Source organism: Xiphophorus maculatus, chromosome 5 (assembly GCF_002775205.1).
Source record: "Xiphophorus maculatus strain JP 163 A chromosome 5, X_maculatus-5.0-male, whole genome shotgun sequence".
NCBI lineage: Eukaryota > Metazoa > Chordata > Actinopteri > Cyprinodontiformes > Poeciliidae > Xiphophorus > Xiphophorus maculatus.
Genome location: NC_036447.1, coordinates 18,022,621 through 18,041,767, shown reverse-complemented (window position 1 = coordinate 18,041,767; position 19,147 = coordinate 18,022,621). Strand labels below are relative to the sequence as shown.

The 19,147-nt window shown below is 41.0% G+C and overlaps 2 protein-coding genes across 2 annotated transcripts in view; one reads left to right on the top strand and one right to left on the bottom strand.

Annotated features, from left to right (window-relative positions):
- LOC102237829 (von Willebrand factor A domain-containing protein 7-like) overlaps window positions 1-18,167 on the bottom strand; it is a 28,532-nt gene extending 10,365 nt beyond the window's left edge. Inside the window, exon 1 of the mRNA XM_023333895.1 lies at window positions 17,988-18,167. The gene's annotated coding sequence lies outside the window, so the exon portion shown is untranslated. The remainder of the gene's footprint in view (window positions 1-17,987) is intronic.
- LOC102237575 lies at window positions 427-13,472 on the top strand. The gene is made up of 8 exons (XM_023334342.1): window positions 427-436; window positions 1,074-1,257; window positions 1,346-1,605; window positions 1,652-1,706; window positions 5,150-5,337; window positions 7,720-7,744; window positions 7,819-7,893; window positions 11,844-13,472. Exons 1-8 carry the CDS (start codon window positions 427-429, stop codon window positions 13,231-13,233), a joined length of 2,187 nt encoding a protein of 728 aa, XP_023190110.1. The 3' UTR covers window positions 13,234-13,472.
- Window positions 18,168-19,147: the final 980 nt, after the last annotated feature.

The following is a 19,147-nucleotide window of genomic DNA, read 5'->3' as shown; positions in this document are numbered from 1 at the left end:
CAAACTTATGACTTAGATGAAGGTAAATTATACACTCTAAAATATTATACACTCTAAAATTTCACATTAATAAAATAACTTTGGTTATTAGTATTATTGAGAAAAAGCAAGAGGCTATTAAAAGACATATATTATTACAGAATCAATAAATTTTAGCCCATACCTGAATAATTTCCAACAGCAATGACCCTAGTTTCCTCCCCCCCAAAAATGTAAAGCAGAGTTTCACTTTTCACAGCTTTATATACACAGAATTTTGCAATAACTGGGTGGAGAGTGGCTCATACCTACATGACAAAAGTCAGACTTAACAGGAAGCTTGGAAAACAAGATAAGAAAATTACGTCAATCAGTTTTCTCCTCCCTGACTTATTCCAACGTGCATTTTAGAAAAAGGTACAAGTACCCAGTAAAAGGGAGTGGAGCATGATTAACGGTTTGTAAAATAATGAAATATGTGCCAGAACTTTCAATTCAACTAAAATTGAAAAAAGATTATTCAGAGGAGAGAATTGGTGACATCTGCTGTTCATTTTGTGGTACTTTAATAGTTTACAATACACTCCTGTTGATATAACCATCACTGCTCCCTACAGTTACATGTATTTACATTCATACTGGCATTTACACAATCTATGATGTTCTCACTTGTTTTTAAATAACATTTCTACTGTTCTTGCTCATCTGATTTTCTGCACTGGTGCAGAAGCAGATGATCATCAGTCCCTGTTGTTAATAACTCAAATAACCCAAAAATGCAAAGAAATCAATATAAATAACTCCATAAATTAAGTTGTATGGAAATAAAGTGAAAAACATTTTTTTCTAATATTGAGTACACATGTACATTATGTACATTTTTGAAAACGTAAGCCTACTCAGTGGCTTGTTTTTTGTATAATGGAGCCTTGGCGAAAATTCAAACTGGGAGACTCGACCAGCTTCACCACATCATCTAATCACTACGCCCGACCGCAGCCAATCCGGACCGGAGCTTCACGCCGCTCCAGCCAATCGTCGTCCAAAGACACCTTCAAAAGTCCAAGCTACCCTGGGGTCTTCCTGCTCGTCAGCCGTGCTTCGAACCTACGTGAACGCTTCTCCTACCTCTCCGACATTCAGTCAACAAGTTTCAGCTGCCTTCCGTCCGCCCAGATCCAGGGAGTATCCCTCACCGACCGGCCGCGCTCCTGTCGACTCCCCGCTACTCCTCACCAATCGAACCGCCCTCATCACGCCTTCCTTCGGCCTCCATCTGCGACGACGAGCGGAATTTTCCGTCCTCCCCTCGTTGACGTCGCAGTCCTCCGCTATCTGCCCGGTTCCCCGCTCCGGCTCACCATAGGCTGCTGCGGCTCATTGGCGCTGTCCCCCGCAGCAAGCGCTGGTTGTCTCCACGATCCGCCATCGCTGCACCGACGCACGTCGGCTCTTCCTGCTCGTCCCACCATGGACTCGATCCGTTGCCCGATCGTCTCTCCCAGTTCACCTCCGAGAGGACGTCGCATCAGACCGCTACGCTCACCTCCACCTATCTCGGCTCGCAGCTGGCTTGTCAGCCTCATCAACCCGCAGCTTCATCTGCGCCCATTGGGCGTCGTCTAGGTAAGACGTACCTGCTCCTGACTCGTTCATTCTCCCTTCGCTTTAGTCTCTGTCAGCGTACCAGTGCCTTTAACTCATGTTTACCACGCCTCCTATCGCCGGTCAGTCTTGGCATTTCCAGGGTCGCGACTAGCTCGTTCCGTTAGTTCCCGCTCAGGCCGCCGTAGCCCTCTCTTCCCTCTGTTGCTAAGATCGCTCCAAATTCTGTCAGTAGTTCCGGTTTGCATTTCAGCTCATTCTGGCCTCCGCCCCAGCTGCCGCTGGTCTCCTAATCGCAGCACCATTTTCTTTAAGCTTTTCATGACTAGTAGAGGGGATCCGCCTAAAGTTCCATATAAAACGCACCTGAAAACAAACGGAGTTATGGGCAATCTTTTATTTACAATTTCTCTTTCTGTAAAAAAAAAAAAAAGCCGTGCTGCCCCATTCTACTCCAGATCCATGCAAGCAGCCCATCCACACAGATGGCAGAGCGTCCGAGCGCTGCAGCTCCAAAATGGTGCAGTCATCAGGTATCTGAAAGAGAAAATACCTTAACTATGGACCCAGCAGGTAGATTACCCGAGAGCAGAGACGCAGCCTACCTAGATCCGCGCTTATCATCTGGTGAACCAGGTGGAAGCGTAACAACGCTGCAGGAACACACGAATGGCTTCATTAGTAGGTCCAGCATCCACAACAACCGCAATCCCAGCCATTGACCGTAGATGGCTTGACGATCTCAGTCGAGCAATCAGGAACACAAGCCACCCAGGCAGCCGACATACACGGGGAGAAACAGTCACGCACACACACCTTAGCAGCACCATCAATCACGGGCCGCTCCTGGTGCACAATGCGGGGAGGATGGTTCTCCTTCCCCCCCAGTCGGGCCAATGTCGCACCCCGAGTAGTCTGATCATCAGAAGCCGCTCGTAGGCTCTCTAATTTTGCAGCTTCATCGCAGCCAGACCGGATCTCATCTGCGTACTTTCCAGTCGTCAATCTTAACCTCCACCCTCGAACAGTTAGCTTCACCTGCACAGCGATACAAACTTCACGAGTCCTCTCTCAAGTGATTCATAGTTCACAACGCCGCTCGCTCTGACAGCTTTCTTTCCTCGTCATCCATTGGTTCCGACCCATATCAAGGAGGCACACACACAGTTGGTACGCAGCCATGCGCGCTAGGTGGTCAGCGTCATCTGTACAGCCGTCAGTTCGATTCACGCGACGGGATAAAACCAGCCAACGTTCTTCTGGTAAATGAATGGTCAGTAATTACCGCTGGAGCTAGTCGTAGCCGACCACAAAGCTCGCTCGTTTAAAACAAGCCTCCCGTTCCCCGATAATCCGACTGCTTACCACCAAGCCGGACCGTCGCTGGCAATACGGCTTACGAAGATCTAACTTCCCCGTTATGTGGCCGATTACCTAAAAGCGTCTCGGTAATCCCTTTCTGTCGGTCGCTACCAGCCGTTGGAGCAGGACGTATGGCGATCCTCATTGGCAGGAAACTAAACTCCGGCCCGACGTTGACTCTCGGTCTCGTGTACGTGCCCTAGTCTACCGCGCAGTAGGAATCCTGACTTGTTCTACCCTTTTCCTTGCGTTCTCTAAAGAGCTTTTGGGGGATTTACAGGCCCCTATTATTATTTAGCGATCCAACTTCGTCTCATTGCCCCAGCATAAGATAAAAACAGTCCAGGATTTCGAGAATTACATCCATGCATTCATCCGTAGTTGCATTAATTAATCAATTAGTTAAGCAGGATTCGTATATCCGTACAACTTAATCATATTACAGCAGATCACAGGCAGCCAGTCTGCCCCTCCAGGTCCAGTTGTAACTCCCACATCTGCCTCCGTGCAAAGCATTCCTACAGCTTCCCTTCTTCAGTTCTTTCCTACATCCGCAGTCTGCTCGCTGGAAGCAACTTTCACGCTAAGCTTTAGCAACCTACCACATCATCTAGTCTAGTCTGGTCGTCTAGTCTAGTCGAACCCCGCTGTGAATTTCTTCTCAAGGGATTTCTAAGCATAGCTCCTCTAATCCTGATAGCTGGAAACCCATCTCATTCCCATCACTTGGGAATCTCATCACTGCACACCAATCCGGCGCCTTCGTCCCCTACATCAGAGCTCCACTCATGCGCTTTCCTCCTAGCCTTCTATGGATTTCAGTTACGGAGTGAGTTCACACTGCATCTAAAGTATTCAATCAGTTAGAGACTATCTAACTCGATACTAAATTCTTCCCTGACCACTACAACCGCTGCCCGTTTCATCTGCCACCTCAGACTGATCTCAGCTGAGATCCTCCCCCTTGCCACTTCTCGGGCCATTCTTTTAGAATAGGCGTTGCCTCATCGCCATCGTCAGGCGTCCCTTCAGCTTCTCTCCTTCAGCTCGGCCGCTGGTCATCCCCGGCCTTCTCATCCTATATCCTACCAAATCTTTCAGCTGTGCTCGAAGCTCCACATGCAATGTCTGCAGGTGAGCATCTCTCCAAATAACTGGTGGTGGAGCCCTAGTCACCGTAAATAGCTACTAAATGGTGAAATTCTTCTTTTTGTTCATTGGTCCCACAGTGACACTTAGTGGTTGATTTGTGCTTTATTTTGAAGAGCGGTACATTTCTTCTTTGCGTATTTTGTGTTAGGCACTTCCTGTTTCGCTAACCACGCAGAGTCAGCGTTAGAGCCTGAAGAAAAAGAAAATTTGTAAAATAGCGCTCTTGGAAAGCAGAATGAGGTAGGAATGTGCGCAATTGTGTTTTGTGAACATTTATGTTTATTTATACATTATGTATCCTTTATTTATGCTACAGTTTTCACGGTGCCTGACAAGAAAGGTCAAGATTAAGCTGCACCCGTTCGGAACTCCCTGCATCTGGCTGTCCATTCCGAGAGGCCGCTACAGTCACCTCTAACATTTATTTCACACCTAGGGAAGCTAGCAGGGCCCAACAGGCCCTCAGCCCTGCCGGCTTGGCCTCGCAGTCCATCACGCTGCTTCGCCATCAGTCCCGCCAGCGTGCAGGCCCTATCGCCTATCAGTCTCGTCAGACTGCAGGCCCTGACTGACGCCTATCAGTCTCGTCAGACTGCAGGCCCCGACCCACGCCTATCAGTCTCGTCAGGCTGCAGGCCCTACCGACGCCTATCAGTCTCGTCAGGCTGCAGGCCCTACCGACGCCTATCAGTCCCGTCAGACTGCAGGCCCTACCGACGCCTATCAGTCCCGTCAGACTGCAGGCCCTACCGACGCCTATCAGTCCCGTCAGACTGCAGGCCCTACCGACGCCTATCAGTCCCGTCAGGCTGCAGGCCCTACCGACGCCTATCAGTCTCGTCAGGCTGCAGGCCCTACCGACGCCTATCAGTCCCGTCAGACTGCAGGCCCTACCGACGCCTATCAGTCCCGTCAGACTGCAGGCCCTACCGACGCCTATCAGTCCCGTCAGACTGCAGGCCCTACCGACGCCTATCAGTCCCGTCAGACTGCAGGCCCTACCGACGCCTATCAGTCCCGTCAGACTGCAGGCCCTACCGACGCCTATCAGTCCCGTCGAGCTGCAGGCCCCGACCGACGCCTATCAGTCTCGCCGAGCTGCAGGCCCCGACCGACGCCTATCAGTCTCGCCGAGCTGCAGGCCCCGACCGACGCCTATCAGTCTCGCCGAGCTGCAGGCCCCGACCGACGCCTATCAGTCTCGCCGAGCTGCAGGCCCAACCGGCGCCTATCAGTCTCGTCAGACTGCAGGCCCAACCGACGCCTATCAGTCTCGTCAGACTGCAGGCCCAACCGACGCCTATCAGTCTCGTCAGACTGCAGGCCCCAACCAACGTGGTGCGCCTATCAGTCATCCGACTGCAGGCCAGCCAGGCCTCGGCCCGGCTCCCTCTTTTGGGGGGAAGACTATCCCGAGCTCGCCGAGCAGACCGCCTGCTCACGGCGCTCCTCGGCTCACGGTCTTCTGCCGGGTCCAAGCGCCAAAGAAATTGTACCATTAAATCTTTTTAACTGCTATTTTCTTCTCTGTGTGAGTCTCTCCAGATTGAAATGGAGCCTTGGCGAAAATTCAAACTGGGAGACTCGACCAGCTTCACCACATCATCTAATCACTACGCCCGACCGCAGCCAATCCGGACCGGAGCTTCACGCCGCTCCAGCCAATCGTCGTCCAAAGACACCTTCAAAAGTCCAAGCTACCCTGGGGTCTTCCTGCTCGTCAGCCGTGCTTCGACCCACCTCCTCCCCTTCTCCACCTTCACCATGAAGGTCGTCCTCCAGGATCCCTTGTGCTCTTCCTCTCCAAGCTCCGCTCCACCACCAGTTTCGGTCCCGGGGGGAAGACTATCCCGAGCTCGCCGAGCAGACCGCCTGCTCACGGCGATCCTCGGCTCACGGTCTTCTGCCGGGTCCGAGCGCCAAAGAAATTGTACCATTAAATCTTTTTAACTGCTATTTTCTTCTCTGTGTGAGTCTCTCCAGATTGAATTACTCTGACACATTAGCAAGTTTTTGGTGTGAAGTTATATATATATATATATATATATATATATATATATATATATACTGTATATGATGCTGCTGTTAGATCTGAATTTCCCTTTTGCAGGACAAAAAGGCTGTTTCCATTCTATTCTGTTTGATTTTGATTTTGAATACAAAATCAAACAATTTGAAAGCCAGTTATGTTTTATAAATTCCTGAGCTGTTTTTTGATGTATAGGGTGTTCAAACAGACTTTGCTGCTGTTTGTCTGATTTCACAGAATGGAAACAGGATTTAAATGGACTTTTGTTTAACTGATGAGAGTCTTTTTGTTGCCTTTAAAAGCTGTCATGGGTGGACATGCTGTTGTGCTTTGGATAATTTTTCTGCTCAATAATTCAAATCCATTTAAGACAAAGTCTCAATGTAATGGCTTGTTATTCCTTTTCAAAAATGCCTTATACAGAGCAGAATTCAGTGCTCCAACACAGACGCAGTGCTTTTTCCCATGGATGGCATTTTTTCTCAGTGTCTTGTTATGGAATAGTAAACAATGACCTTAAATGAGGCAATTGAGGCCTACTCTTATGTTGTTCTGGGGCATTTTCATTCCGAATAAACACTGATAGACTGTTTGAGTAATTAATAGTCCTGGGAAAGTTCCCCACTGCATTTTATTTGTGGATAATATGTGGATAATAATCTCGTTGCAGTTTGTTGGAGTCCCAAAGCAGTAGAAATTTGTTAATAACACATTCCCGACTGATAGATGCAAATTATTTTGTTTTATTTATTCTACATATCTGGCAGTAATTAGCCAGATATGTTGCCAGCGAACTGGAACACAACTTTCCCAAAAATATGGTTAGCTTAGCAACAATCAATTCATGATTTAACAAGGAGGGTAAATACCTTTGGACATAGCTAGTTTTGATTGCTTTATCTATTCAACATAGCAAGTTGTTTGTATACGCTAAGGTTAAATTTGTCTTATGGTAAAATGTGTTTGCAATTCTTGAACAAAAACAGAAAATAGCATGTTTGTGGAAGGTCATATACTTTTTTACAGCACCATATTATAGAGCAGATACATAGACCATTAAAAACTACAAAGGGGAATTTTTGTGGTTAAACATGAAAACCATGTGACTTTTAAAGCAATTATAAAGAATTTTATTATCAAATTGAACGGTAATGAAAGGTAAAAGGTTTCTCTACTACTATGCAAACTTTAGGAAATACTTGGATCTCTCAATTTTTGTAGGTAAACCTTCTCTATATGTACAGAAAGTTTAGTCAAAACTTTACATTGTCACAGCCATGCTTTTTTGCAGAATACTAATAAAGGAAAATGTACTTTTCCATAGCTGATCTAAGAAAAACAAACAAACAAAAATCTGCTGGAGCAAAGTATCATCACAACAAAAATACAATTGTATGGTGAGTCATGTTCACACAAGCCTTCCCTTGTTGAGAGACTCTATGATGTCAGACTGACAGTAAAACAGTGCAGATATATTTCAGTTTTTCCCCCTTTCATCAGTTTTCCATGTGCTTTTTGGTTTGTTTGCGTCGCTCCTCACCAGTTGCTGCCTGCATTAAAATTTCAGTGTAATTTGCATCTGTGCTGTTCAGTTTCTGTTGGGAGGAGCCAGCTGAGGTATGTGCATCTGCGTGAATCAGAGGGTGGGTGTCTCCAGCACAGGAGGGCAGCAGAAAGCAATAGAGTTGGAGAAATGAGTGTGTGTGGGGGACAAAGAGAAGAAGCACAGGAGAGGATTTAATGCCTTATGCTCCCCTCTTACAAGCGAGTATAACCAACAGCCTGGTGAGTTTTGAGCTTATAAAGATTAATTTATCTTATAGAATGAGATGCTAAGCTGTTAATTTAGTATGATAATAGTAGATTGATGTATATAATAATGTGGTATCACATGCTTCTGCTGGAATTCTCTGTTGATAAAGATTTCTATGAAATTCTGTTCATATAATACACTTTAAGCTTTTATGGTTTGGAGCACATACATTTTAGATGGATATCGCTTTTAAATTACATGAACATCATATAATCATAGTCAGTTCAGCTAATATATAAAAACCTTATCATGAGCTTGTTTAAATTAGACTGAATACTGAAATAAATCACCTTTTAATGTCTTGACACTCTTGTTAGCTGGTGAAAAATTGTTCCAGTTTTACAGTCAGTGTAGTTGTTCTATTGTGTGGAACTATGGGACTGTGAGGAATACAAAATATTTCTTTCATAAATCTAGTGAATAGTTATTTGTTATGTGTTATTGTATTATGTATTAGAAATCAAGGAAGTGAGATGTACAGTACAGACCAAAAGTTTGGACACACCTTTCTAATTCAATGGGTTTTCTTTATTTTCATGACTGTTTATAAGGCAAGAAATCCTACTTATTAACCTGACAGGGCAACACCTATGAAGTGAAAACCATTTCAGGTGACGACCTCTTGAAGCTCATCAAGAAAATGCAGAGTGTGTGCAAAGCAGTAATCACAGCAAAAGGTTGCTACTTTGAAGAAACTAGAATATAAGGGGTATTTTCAGTTGTTTTATACTTTTTTGTCTAGTGCATATTTCCACATGTGTTATTCATAGTTTTGATGCCTTCAGTGTGAATCTACAATGTCAATAGTCATGAGAATAAAGGAAACTCATTGAATTAAAAGGTGTGTCCAAACTTTTGGTCTGTACTGTATTTTATTTATACTTTTCTACTGTTAAAGACATTTAAATTCAATTAGTCACATCTGCTCTTATTGGATGTCAGACGAATGTTTGCTCAAGTCTTTTCATGTGCTGACTTGGAATAATAATTTATGTACGTCTCCTCCAGTCGGCAGGATGCGACTAAGTGTGTGAGTTTGGTTGTGAGAGGACTATTCAAACCATGAAACACTAAATGTTTCATGTTCAAACTTTAATTTGAAACATTTGACAGAGGAGTTAATTAGTGTTATCTCGTAAATGTACAGGTATCCCAAAATTATGCATACCTGTAACCTCTAATAAATTGTTTCACAACAGGAAATGACAGGCGTCTTTCAAATGATAACAAAACAATGCAAATGAGCATAATTTTAAAAAAGCAGCTGATTTGATTTACATTTTATTGAAAACTTTTAAAATGCATTTATACCTTTGACAATAATCATTGTAATATCTTAACTGGCATCATATCAATCAAACATTTTCCTGCTTAGCAGCTTTCTTCACATATATTTCCACTGGCTGTGACCTGCATGTAAAAAATGTTGCATCACAGTTGATTCAGCAATTAAACATGAGTTTATTGTATTTTGAAGCAAGAAAACAACAAATATTTCCTATGGCGCTAGGTAAAACATGCAAATAGAACTTTAAATGCTCATTGTTGTTCTCACATATTTGTTAACAGGTAAATGTAAATTAGTAACTCAATTATAGCAGCGTATAAGTGTCCTAGAAGTCAATGCTAATGTAGGGAAAGTTGAGCCTAATCCCTGAGTGTGTAGTGGTTAAATGTTATTTATTTGTTAGTTTCAGCAAACAGGCAGCTTCATTAACAGTTACTGGTGATGAGACTTAAAAGTGGTGCTGCTTTAATTGTTTTTGTGCTAGGAGAAATGAGATAAGATGGAATAATTTGTTATTTGAGCAAAAGGTATTAATTTATTTGAGTAAATATTTATATGGAGCAAGCGAAAGCAATTCAGCTCAGCTGTAACAACTGTTGATCAACAGAGACACTTATTGTTGCTCTCATATCTGTTTACAGTGGTCAACAATAGAGAAACTTGCAATACCACATTTAATCATTGTTATTTATTGTGCAACTTTAGGTACAATGAGTTGGTAGAACTTGGATATAAATGTTTGTTCAGCAGCAGATAGCCATCTGACATTTTGCGAAACAAAATCGTTGAAATGTATAAAAACAACTTTATGGATTAAAAGTAAGCAAATTATTAACCAAGAGTAAATTTTCAAATGCTGTTGTTAGCCAAAGCAAGACTTCAGCTGACTCATTTCCGTTAGAGAACTGATGGTTTTGTCTTTCTTTCCCTTCCTCATTCAGTTTCTAACCATTTTTGCGAACTTTTTGCTGCAAAAACGATCACTGACCACATATGTGCATCTTTAACTGTGAAGGACTTTATGTTTTAGTGATAGTTTCAAATTTTATAGTGCAGGATAAGTAGTTCAGTCAAGGCAGCACTGAGTTTGACTATAATATGTTAGCACCTCTGAGGTGTTAATCCCTTCTGTCCATGCAGTATTTCTCAATAGGAATGCGGCTAGACAACATTAACAGGCTTTAACATGCTGTAAGCGTCAAAAGCCCAACCTTTTTTTTTTTGTTTTGCTTCTGTAACTCTTAAGAGATGACTACCCTGGAACAGTTCAAAAAGATTTCACAGCGATTACTTTGCCTGTCCTATACAATTAAAGGTAGTTTTAAATGTTTCACTAGAATTGTGTCACAAAATGTTGAGGAGCAGGCCCCAAATACAGAGAAAAGGCAGAAGGTACAGTAAGACTATTAACTTAGAAATATGAGGAATAAAAACTACATAAAATCAAAGTGAAAACATAACAATCACAAGGTCTAGGAGACATGTAACAGTATGATATTACAAACTAACGATAAAGCTAAGCTGAAGAGTTGACATAAGGGACAGGTCGTTGATTAGAAACTATGCTGCTTTGAAGAAAGGCAAGTGGCTGAAGCTTAACTAATATAAAATGGGTGAAAATACTTATACACAGGGAACATGGAAGCATAATATAAACACCAAAATTAAGCAAAACACACAAAGTCCCAAAGATCAAGACGAATTGTAGTCCAAAGACAACTTCTTCATTTTTCAAGGCTATTACCAGCTGAAAGGGTTATTGTTTCTGTACAGATGGTAATCAGTTCCCAGAGACTGTTGATGGAAACAAGTCAGAACAGAACGTTGAAGGTGTCTGCTTTCAAGAATACTGTTGTAAAAATTTAATCTCCTGCCGTCTCTGCCAGATTGTTTATTTTAGATCTTTTAATGCTAACTTAATTTCATGCAATAACTTTTAGGGTGCAGTAGGGTTGTAATTTGTCTTTAAAAAGTATAGACTAAGTAATCTGTAAAAGTGTTTCACCCATGAAAAACAACAATAATTAGTTCACGAAACGTTTTCGCTCTTGGCTCTTTCTGATAATGTTAATCCTAAAACAAAATTAATCAGTTTTGCGATAAATGTCTGAACTATTCATATAGCTTGAGTTTTTCTCTAATTTTAATATTAATACTACATGCATTAATATATTTTACAGAGATTTTCTGTGATAGACCAACACAAAGTAGTGCATAATTGTTAAGTGGAAAGAATAATAATTTATGGTTTTCCATTTGTTTAAAATCAGAAAATTATCAAAATGAGCAGCAAACTGCCTCTAAAGTCACAGTAAATTATATCTAAACTCAGCTGTTCTTCGAAGGCCTTAGAGATTGTTTTTAGAGAATATTAGACAGCATCATGAAGACCCATGAACAAAGCAGGTCAGGGTCAACTTGTGGTGAAATTTAAGAAAAGAGTTACCAGTAGGTTATAAAATAAAATCTCATATTTTGGACTCCTCACAGAGCTCTGTTCAATCCATCATTTGAAATGAAAAGTGTATGGCTTAGCTGCAAACCTGGCACTCAACTTTCTAATTATAACATACAATGAGTTTAAGTTTTTCATAAATCTGACTTATTTCTTATTTCAGCCGTCTGATGTTCAACATGGTGTTCACCCCCAATGTCTCTGAGGGTCCGTTATTCTGCCCACTGCTGAAGCGGATGAGAGAAGACAATTTAAACAACAACACACAGGTCAACCTGGTCGTGGTTTGCATCCATGGCATCTTCTCCTCCCTGGGAATTTTGGAAAATGCCTTGATCATTTGGGTTTTGGGATTTCACCTCCGGCATCGAACCGTGGCCTCCATTTGGATGCTTAACCTGGCCATGTCTGACTTCCTGGCCACCCTGACTCTACCGTTCTTTACCTTCTACTTTTATTCCTCCCATAGCTGGGAGCTCGGATACCCACTCTGCATAGTACAAACTTCCATCTTTTTCTTCAACATGTTTGTTTCAGCCTTCCTACTGGCAGCCATTTCATTGGACCGTCTGCTTCTAGTTTCCAAGCCAGTGTGGAGCAAGAATCACAGGTCGGTGGCAGGAGCTTGGAAGGTGTGCGCTCTGGGCTGGCTGTGGGCAGCGTTAAATACCCTACCTTACTCCATATTTCGTTCAGTGATTGTGAAGACTGATGGGAGGAAGTTATGCTACCATAATTTTGCTTTGTATTTATCCAGTAAGGATTCATTAAAAGTGGACTGTAATGTGAGGCAGGGGGCAACAGCCATCTCCAAGTTACTGTTAGCTTTCGTCTTCCCTCTAGTGGTCATTGCAGGGAGCTACATCAAAATTGCCCTAAGCCTGAGAAACAGACACAGAAGGAGAAAGCAGAGTACCGGCAAACTGGCTGATATGCTGACTCTGCCTGGCTACGATGCACATTCAGGAATGGCTAAAACAAATGGCGTTAAGTCTTTGACTTCTGGTTCCTCATTTAAGTCCAAATTAAACAACCTGTCTCCCGTCATCTCCAGTCCATCATATCAGAGCCTGGTGAAACTTTCTCAAAGTTTCACCAAAATGGTGACGTCTGTGATTGCAGCATTTGTGCTGTGCTGGGCTCCTTATCACATTTTCTGCATTCTAGAAATGACAGCCCAGTACAATGAAAAAATCCTCAAATTAGTGCAAGAGGGCCTTCCAGTGTCTGCAACTTTTGCTTTTCTGAATCCAGTTTTGAACCCTGTCCTGTACGTCTTCAGCTGCCCCCACTTCTGCGTGAGAATACGACAGAGTCTGGGAGCAGTGTTTGATGGGCTTGTGGAGGAGGGTGAGGGGTTACTGATGACTCCGGCCAGGAACCTGCAAGCTTACATTAGGCGGAGAAATAGTCGAGATGTGAGCTTTGCACCGCCAGGGTCACCAAAGTCACCAAAATCTTCATCCTACCAGCCTCCTGGTGCACAGCTACCATTGCATCTGCTCTCTAAAGACCTTAGAGGCAGTCAAGCAGATCAAACAGCACAATAAGTGGAAAATGGGATGGTGACTAGCTAAAACATCACTCTCTTCTTTGAGATCATACTTTTATCACATACAGTATATCATACTATTCTCATTGTGATACTAAGGATGAATCCAATTTTACACCTTATCTGCAAAGGATAAAAAGCTTGCTGAACATGTTTCTTTTTTTGTTTGCATGATGGCCTATGTCCTATTACAAAGTTAGCATAAAAATATCAAAAATAAAATATTTATCTAAAACAATATTGTTATTTTTTTTTTCTCCGAAGAGGTTTTGCAGCGCTAGTGGCTCGTATTTTTTTGACAGTAGGCAGACAGGAAGGAGGGTGAGGAGAGGGGGGAAGACATGCGGCAAAGGTCATCGGGACCGGGAGTCGAACCCGCGACATCCGCGTCGAGGACTAAGGCCTCCAAACGTGGGGCGTGCTAACCCCCTGCACCACCACAACACGCCCCACAATATTGTTATTTGTGTTTTTGGTGGACTAAGAGGGTTTTTTTTTCATTTGATTGTAACAAAAATAATTCATGTAAATGTTCATATGATGAATGCAGATGGGGTAAAATTGCATAATTCAAGCTACTAGGTTGTGGAAAAATGCCTTAAATATGATAAATGACAACAAGCATTATACACAGACCACATGTTGCTTGATGGCTTGAAGGCAAATTTGTGACAATAGTCTACAAGAGGCTATACAGTCAATTTTTTAGTTATTGTTTCAAACAAATGTTTAATATTTGTTTTAAAGTCCTCTAATGACACTCATCTACTCTGATAGCCTCATCGACTGTGTTATATGTTATGAACATCCATTATCTATGCACACTTATCCCTACAGGGTCACAGGGGACCTGATGCCTATTACTAGCAGCCATTAGGCAAGAAAGAAAATGAGTACATACTGGACAGGTTGCTAGGGCAATACAGAGACACACAGGACAAACAACCAGGCACACACCCATACCTATAGTAGTTTAACCAATTAGCTTGCATGTTTTTGGACTATGAGAGAGAAGGGAGAGAATCCAAGTACATGCAAATTCCATCTAGAAAGAGCCCAGACCAGGATTGCAATGTTGCTTACCACTGTTACTTCCAGCCACCAGAGGGCAGGATAGGGCCGATGACATGAATAGCAGTGAAGTGAGAAAGTAGGATTATGCTCTTCAGGTCCTGTTTTCCAGGATCACTTCAAATCTGAGCTGCTGAACATCTGACCTGCTCTCTGAGTGATTGCATTTCATCTTACCTGATATAAATTTTGATTAACCATCTCATCACCACCACTGCAGTTATGTGTCGTTTTCACACTCTGGTGGACACAGAGGCTTTTGCATAATGTAGGTCACAGCATGGGATTATCACAAAGGTAGTTCTAATTTAGATAGAATATTACAGAGTGAAGATTCTGAGAATAAACACAAACCGGGATTAGGCCTGGATCAGCTTCTACATTCCCATGAGCCATTCCCTTCCAACAAACTGTTGTTCTCTTCCTCCTTTTTGGATGAATATTTCCTTCTATAAGTTCATATTGATATTTGTTGGACTCATAATTACAGTTTAGTGGCTTTTTTGTAAATCTTTTCAATATTAACTAAGAGAAAACTTTCACAATTTTCTTTTTCTTTAGTTTGAGGCTATGGTGATTTGACTCAATCTTTAGTTAGAATGTTTAGGTAACATTCACAATCAACAGGTTGTGTTAGGCAACCTTCACACTTATTGGTTCTCCTGGTGAAAATGATTTAAAATAAAAGCACATCTTAATCAATTAGAATTCAACCTTTAATTTAAATATATTTAGTCAGTGGAGAAATCATTAAAAAGATGAAAACAACAAAATAACATGTTATGATTTCTAAAGCTCCTAGTGTAAGATTCTGATACTGCTGATTTGAACTTTTTTTTTTCAGGCATTTCGCAATTTTCACCAGAAGCTCCACTAACTGAGAAGGCTGCTGCATGAACCAAGATTCATCCATAATTTTACATCCAGATCAATGGTCCGAGCATGTATTTGAATAAAAAAAAAAAAAAGAATTTCTCAGAGAGGTCATGATTGGAGTAACACAGATGGAATAAGACGCCTAACTGCATGTTTCAGGTGGATTAGGGAACAATAATTAAACAGCAGAAGAAAAGTGAGAACGTCTGAATGCAGAAGATGCTTAAACTGATTCAACCAGAGAGAGAGAGCGATATATTATGTAAAGTGCTGTAAAAACAGCTGGTACAGATGAGATATGAGAAAAGAAGGAAAGAGAGGTTAGGGAGGAGGAGTGTTGCTTTAAAAGGGTTTAGAGCTCGGCTGCCGTACTTATAGCTGGCAGATGCTGACAAGAGTATTAGAGCTGAGTTACGTGGTCGCTATTTATCTTAATCATCATGTATTTAAGAATATGCTCTTTCACACACACGCGCGCACACCCCCACTAGTGCACACGCCCCCACGCCCACACACACACCCACACACACATTCAAAAGAGTGAAGTGTCATTGCTGGAAGGCATCTGTAAATTAAAAATCCTGAGAGGAAGGTTATGATACATTTACATGTAAGGTGAGAGCTTCCATACCTGAATATTCACATCCCCCTCTAGGGCTTTTTCTCTGAACATAATAAAATTCTTACAGCATGAGTCAGCTCTACTGTCAAACAAATAATGACTGTTGTACTGTTACAACAATGCTTTCCTTTCTTTAGGTAATGGCTGCAAATGCATTTACTCATTGTTAATTTACCCTTATTTTATGTAATAGACTTTATGTCTGCTTGCTGTGAGGAATTGAAAACCAAAGTCAAATTCCTTGTTTGTGCAGGTAATTTAAGCCAATAAAGCTGGTTGTGATTGTGATTCAGTTTAAATCACTCTAAAGCCAAAATAGGTTTTCTTGTAAAACTGCCCTGCATTTAACACCATCCATCTTTCTGTTAACTCTGACTTACTTTCCTGCCTCTGCTAAGAAAAGCCATAACATGATGCTGCCACCACCATGTCTCACAGTTGAGACAATGTAATAAATGTGATGTGACCTGTTAGTTTCCTGTCTCAAATAGCTGACTTATCTGCAGTCATGTTGCTATTTGTCCACTAACGTTCTTTACAAGACCTCTGAAACCTTAACAAATCTTCTTTATTTATCCTGAGATAAAATGGCGCACTCTATTTACTGACTGCAATTTCTGAAGAGAATTTGTTTTTGTTAGGGATTTCAGAGTAAAACACACTGAATATACATGGTTGTCAAACTTTTCAGAGTTTAATTTGCAGAACAAAAACAAACAAACAAACAAAAAAAACATTATAAACTACTTTGTTTTGTTTGTCACAAAAATATCCCATTAAAATATATTGAAGTATATGGTTGTTGCATGGCAAAATGTACCATCTGCAAGGTGTCTGAAAACATTGGAAAGAGACTGAAACAGCAGGTGTTTACCCAGTTCTTATTTTGGATATTGCTTTATTTATAATTTAAATATTAACTGTTGCATATTTACTGTTATTTGTTGTTATATCATTACTCAGTGATATTTTAGACTTAGACTTAGACTTAGACTTAGACTGACTTTGTCATTTTGCATGCACAGGGTGTATACAGAACGAAATTTTGTTGCATGCGGCTCAGGACAGTGTTTTGAGGTTCCAATGTTGTGAGGTTACTCCAGAATAAAATAAAATACAGTATAAAATATGAATATAAATATGAATATAAAATATAAAGTGCAGGACTGACAGTAAAATGGAAGTTACTTAGCTATGTATATGTATATTTTAGTGTAATTTTCAAATTTGATCAATGTTACACACTGCAGTGCATCTTGTATCTGAACAAGTCAGTAGCATAACATATGCTATTGATTTGCTATAATAGGTCATCCATGAACCGTCTATCAGGGCTATTTGCTTTACACACTGAGATTTGGGCAGAAGAAATCATCTAACAGCAGAAGCTTTGCCTACACAAACTCCTACCTCCTTTGTGCTAAAAAACAAGACTATTTATCATGAAGTATTTAAAGCTGACTGACATTTCCTAATAGTTTTTCATTTTTGCAGAGTGAGAGGGACTTCTTGAGTGCACTTTTTAAAATTTGGACAGATTTATTATCCAAGTTCCTGGAGGTTGCACAATTAAGGTCAGAGTGAAAACAGTTCAAGAAGTTCCTCAGTTGATCTGTATTGCAAATGTGTTGCATTTGTGAACTCAACATTTCTCCCAACACTTAGATCTTATTTTAAAAACTTTGAAAACAATCCGTCTCACATAGCATGTTTGCAGAAAGTTCAACTACAAAGTCAATGTCATCAAGTCATGTGGCAAAGCTCTTGTTTTCTGACATTTCAGAGGAACTAACATAATGTAAAGCATGCAATGATATACATGTGTGCATATGTATTAATTCAATTCATTAATACATTTGCATTAATATGCATTATTATGAAATATGTGATATCTTATACAATGTGTTTTGTAAAGAGGAGAGGTCTAATGTGTCATCTGACAGTTAAGATGAAACAGCATGTCCTTAATAATGAAGCCTTGGATCTTATTACAAATTTGTAACAGCCATATATCTTCACAGCATAATTCATTCATACAGGTAAACCCAAAAATGTTCTTATCCCTGACATTAACAATCTAAAATCTGATTTTGGTAGAAATAAATAATTTAAGGTTTAAGTGTACATTACTTAAAGAATAATAACCCACAATAAACCTGGAGAGAAGTCAGACTTGTACTCACAATTTTGGTCTGCAACTGAGTTACAATTTCAGGTCCTTTTTTCCCAAGTCTCTAAAGCAGCCGCAATGTAAATTGAAAAAATTAATTGTGAAGACAGTTAAGTACAAAAGCTCCCTCTCCTTCTTGTGGTTCCTCCTTTATGAACTCTAAAAGGGGAAAGAGCAGTTTTTCATAAGTGGTTTTCTAAACTGCCATATTTCACAACAAGCTGCTGCAAGAAAAATATCTCGCTGTTGTGACTTGCTCAGTTTTTAAAAGTGGGTGTTTTGCTTCAAGACTTCCTGTCTCTTTGAATTAAGCACCAAAATAAGCCTCTTTCATTTCTTTCACTGTAACAGAAATTGCAAGTATAAAGATGGAGGGCAGGGGCAGTTCCAAACTTGGGGATTTCCAAATAATAAGTTAATACATTCACATGTTTTCAGTTGTTAGAACTTCAGCCGTGTGACATTTCTCTTTTCAGACAATTACATCAATAAATGTTCCCACATAAATCAACACAACAGTGCTGTATCCCTTTAAAAAACAAAACCACAGAGTCCCATTATTCTACATCTTTCCTTAAAAGAAAGCCAGTCTTCATCAGAGCAGTAGACTTTTTTTCTACCCGAGTCACCATATACTTTTGGACGCATATTCTATAGAATGGATGTTTGGAGGTGAGCTCCCACTCTGACTATCCCAAACAGATACATTTGACAGCAGTGTGAGTCATTTGAGCCAGAAATTGAAGGATTTTAATATGATGAAATTACAAAATACTTGTACCTTAATTTGGACTTTCGCACCAATGACCAATGACTTCACTAGATGGATGTTGTTCAAAATAGAATGTTAAGGCCATTTTGGTTACATATTTGGTTTAAGAAGTGACTAACTGTTGGACCCAGAGCACTTAAACCTGTTATTATGCTGCCTGACTTGACATTTGAACAACATAAAGGATTGTTGTTGATATTAATTGAACATGACAAATTTAGTAAAGTCCATCTGGAGATAGAACAAGCTATTATTATTGAGTGTAATAAGTTGAATTTACAAAGTTGACTCACATGATTAAAGCATGCCATCAAGTTTGGCAGAGGCCTTGTAACAAGCTATTCATTTGAATCAGGTTTGTTGGAAAAGGGTTGCATCTAAAACCTGCACGACAGTGAATC

Coding starts and splice junctions, on each gene's coding strand:
- LOC102237575 (XM_023334342.1), top strand. Junction 1,258..1,345: donor CCTTCCTTCGGCCTCCATCT/GCGACGACGAGC, acceptor GGCTCACCATAG/GCTGCTGCGGCTCATTGGCG. Junction 7,745..7,818: donor GTTGGGAGGAGCCAGCTGAG/GTATGTGCATCT, acceptor ATAGAGTTGGAG/AAATGAGTGTGTGTGGGGGA.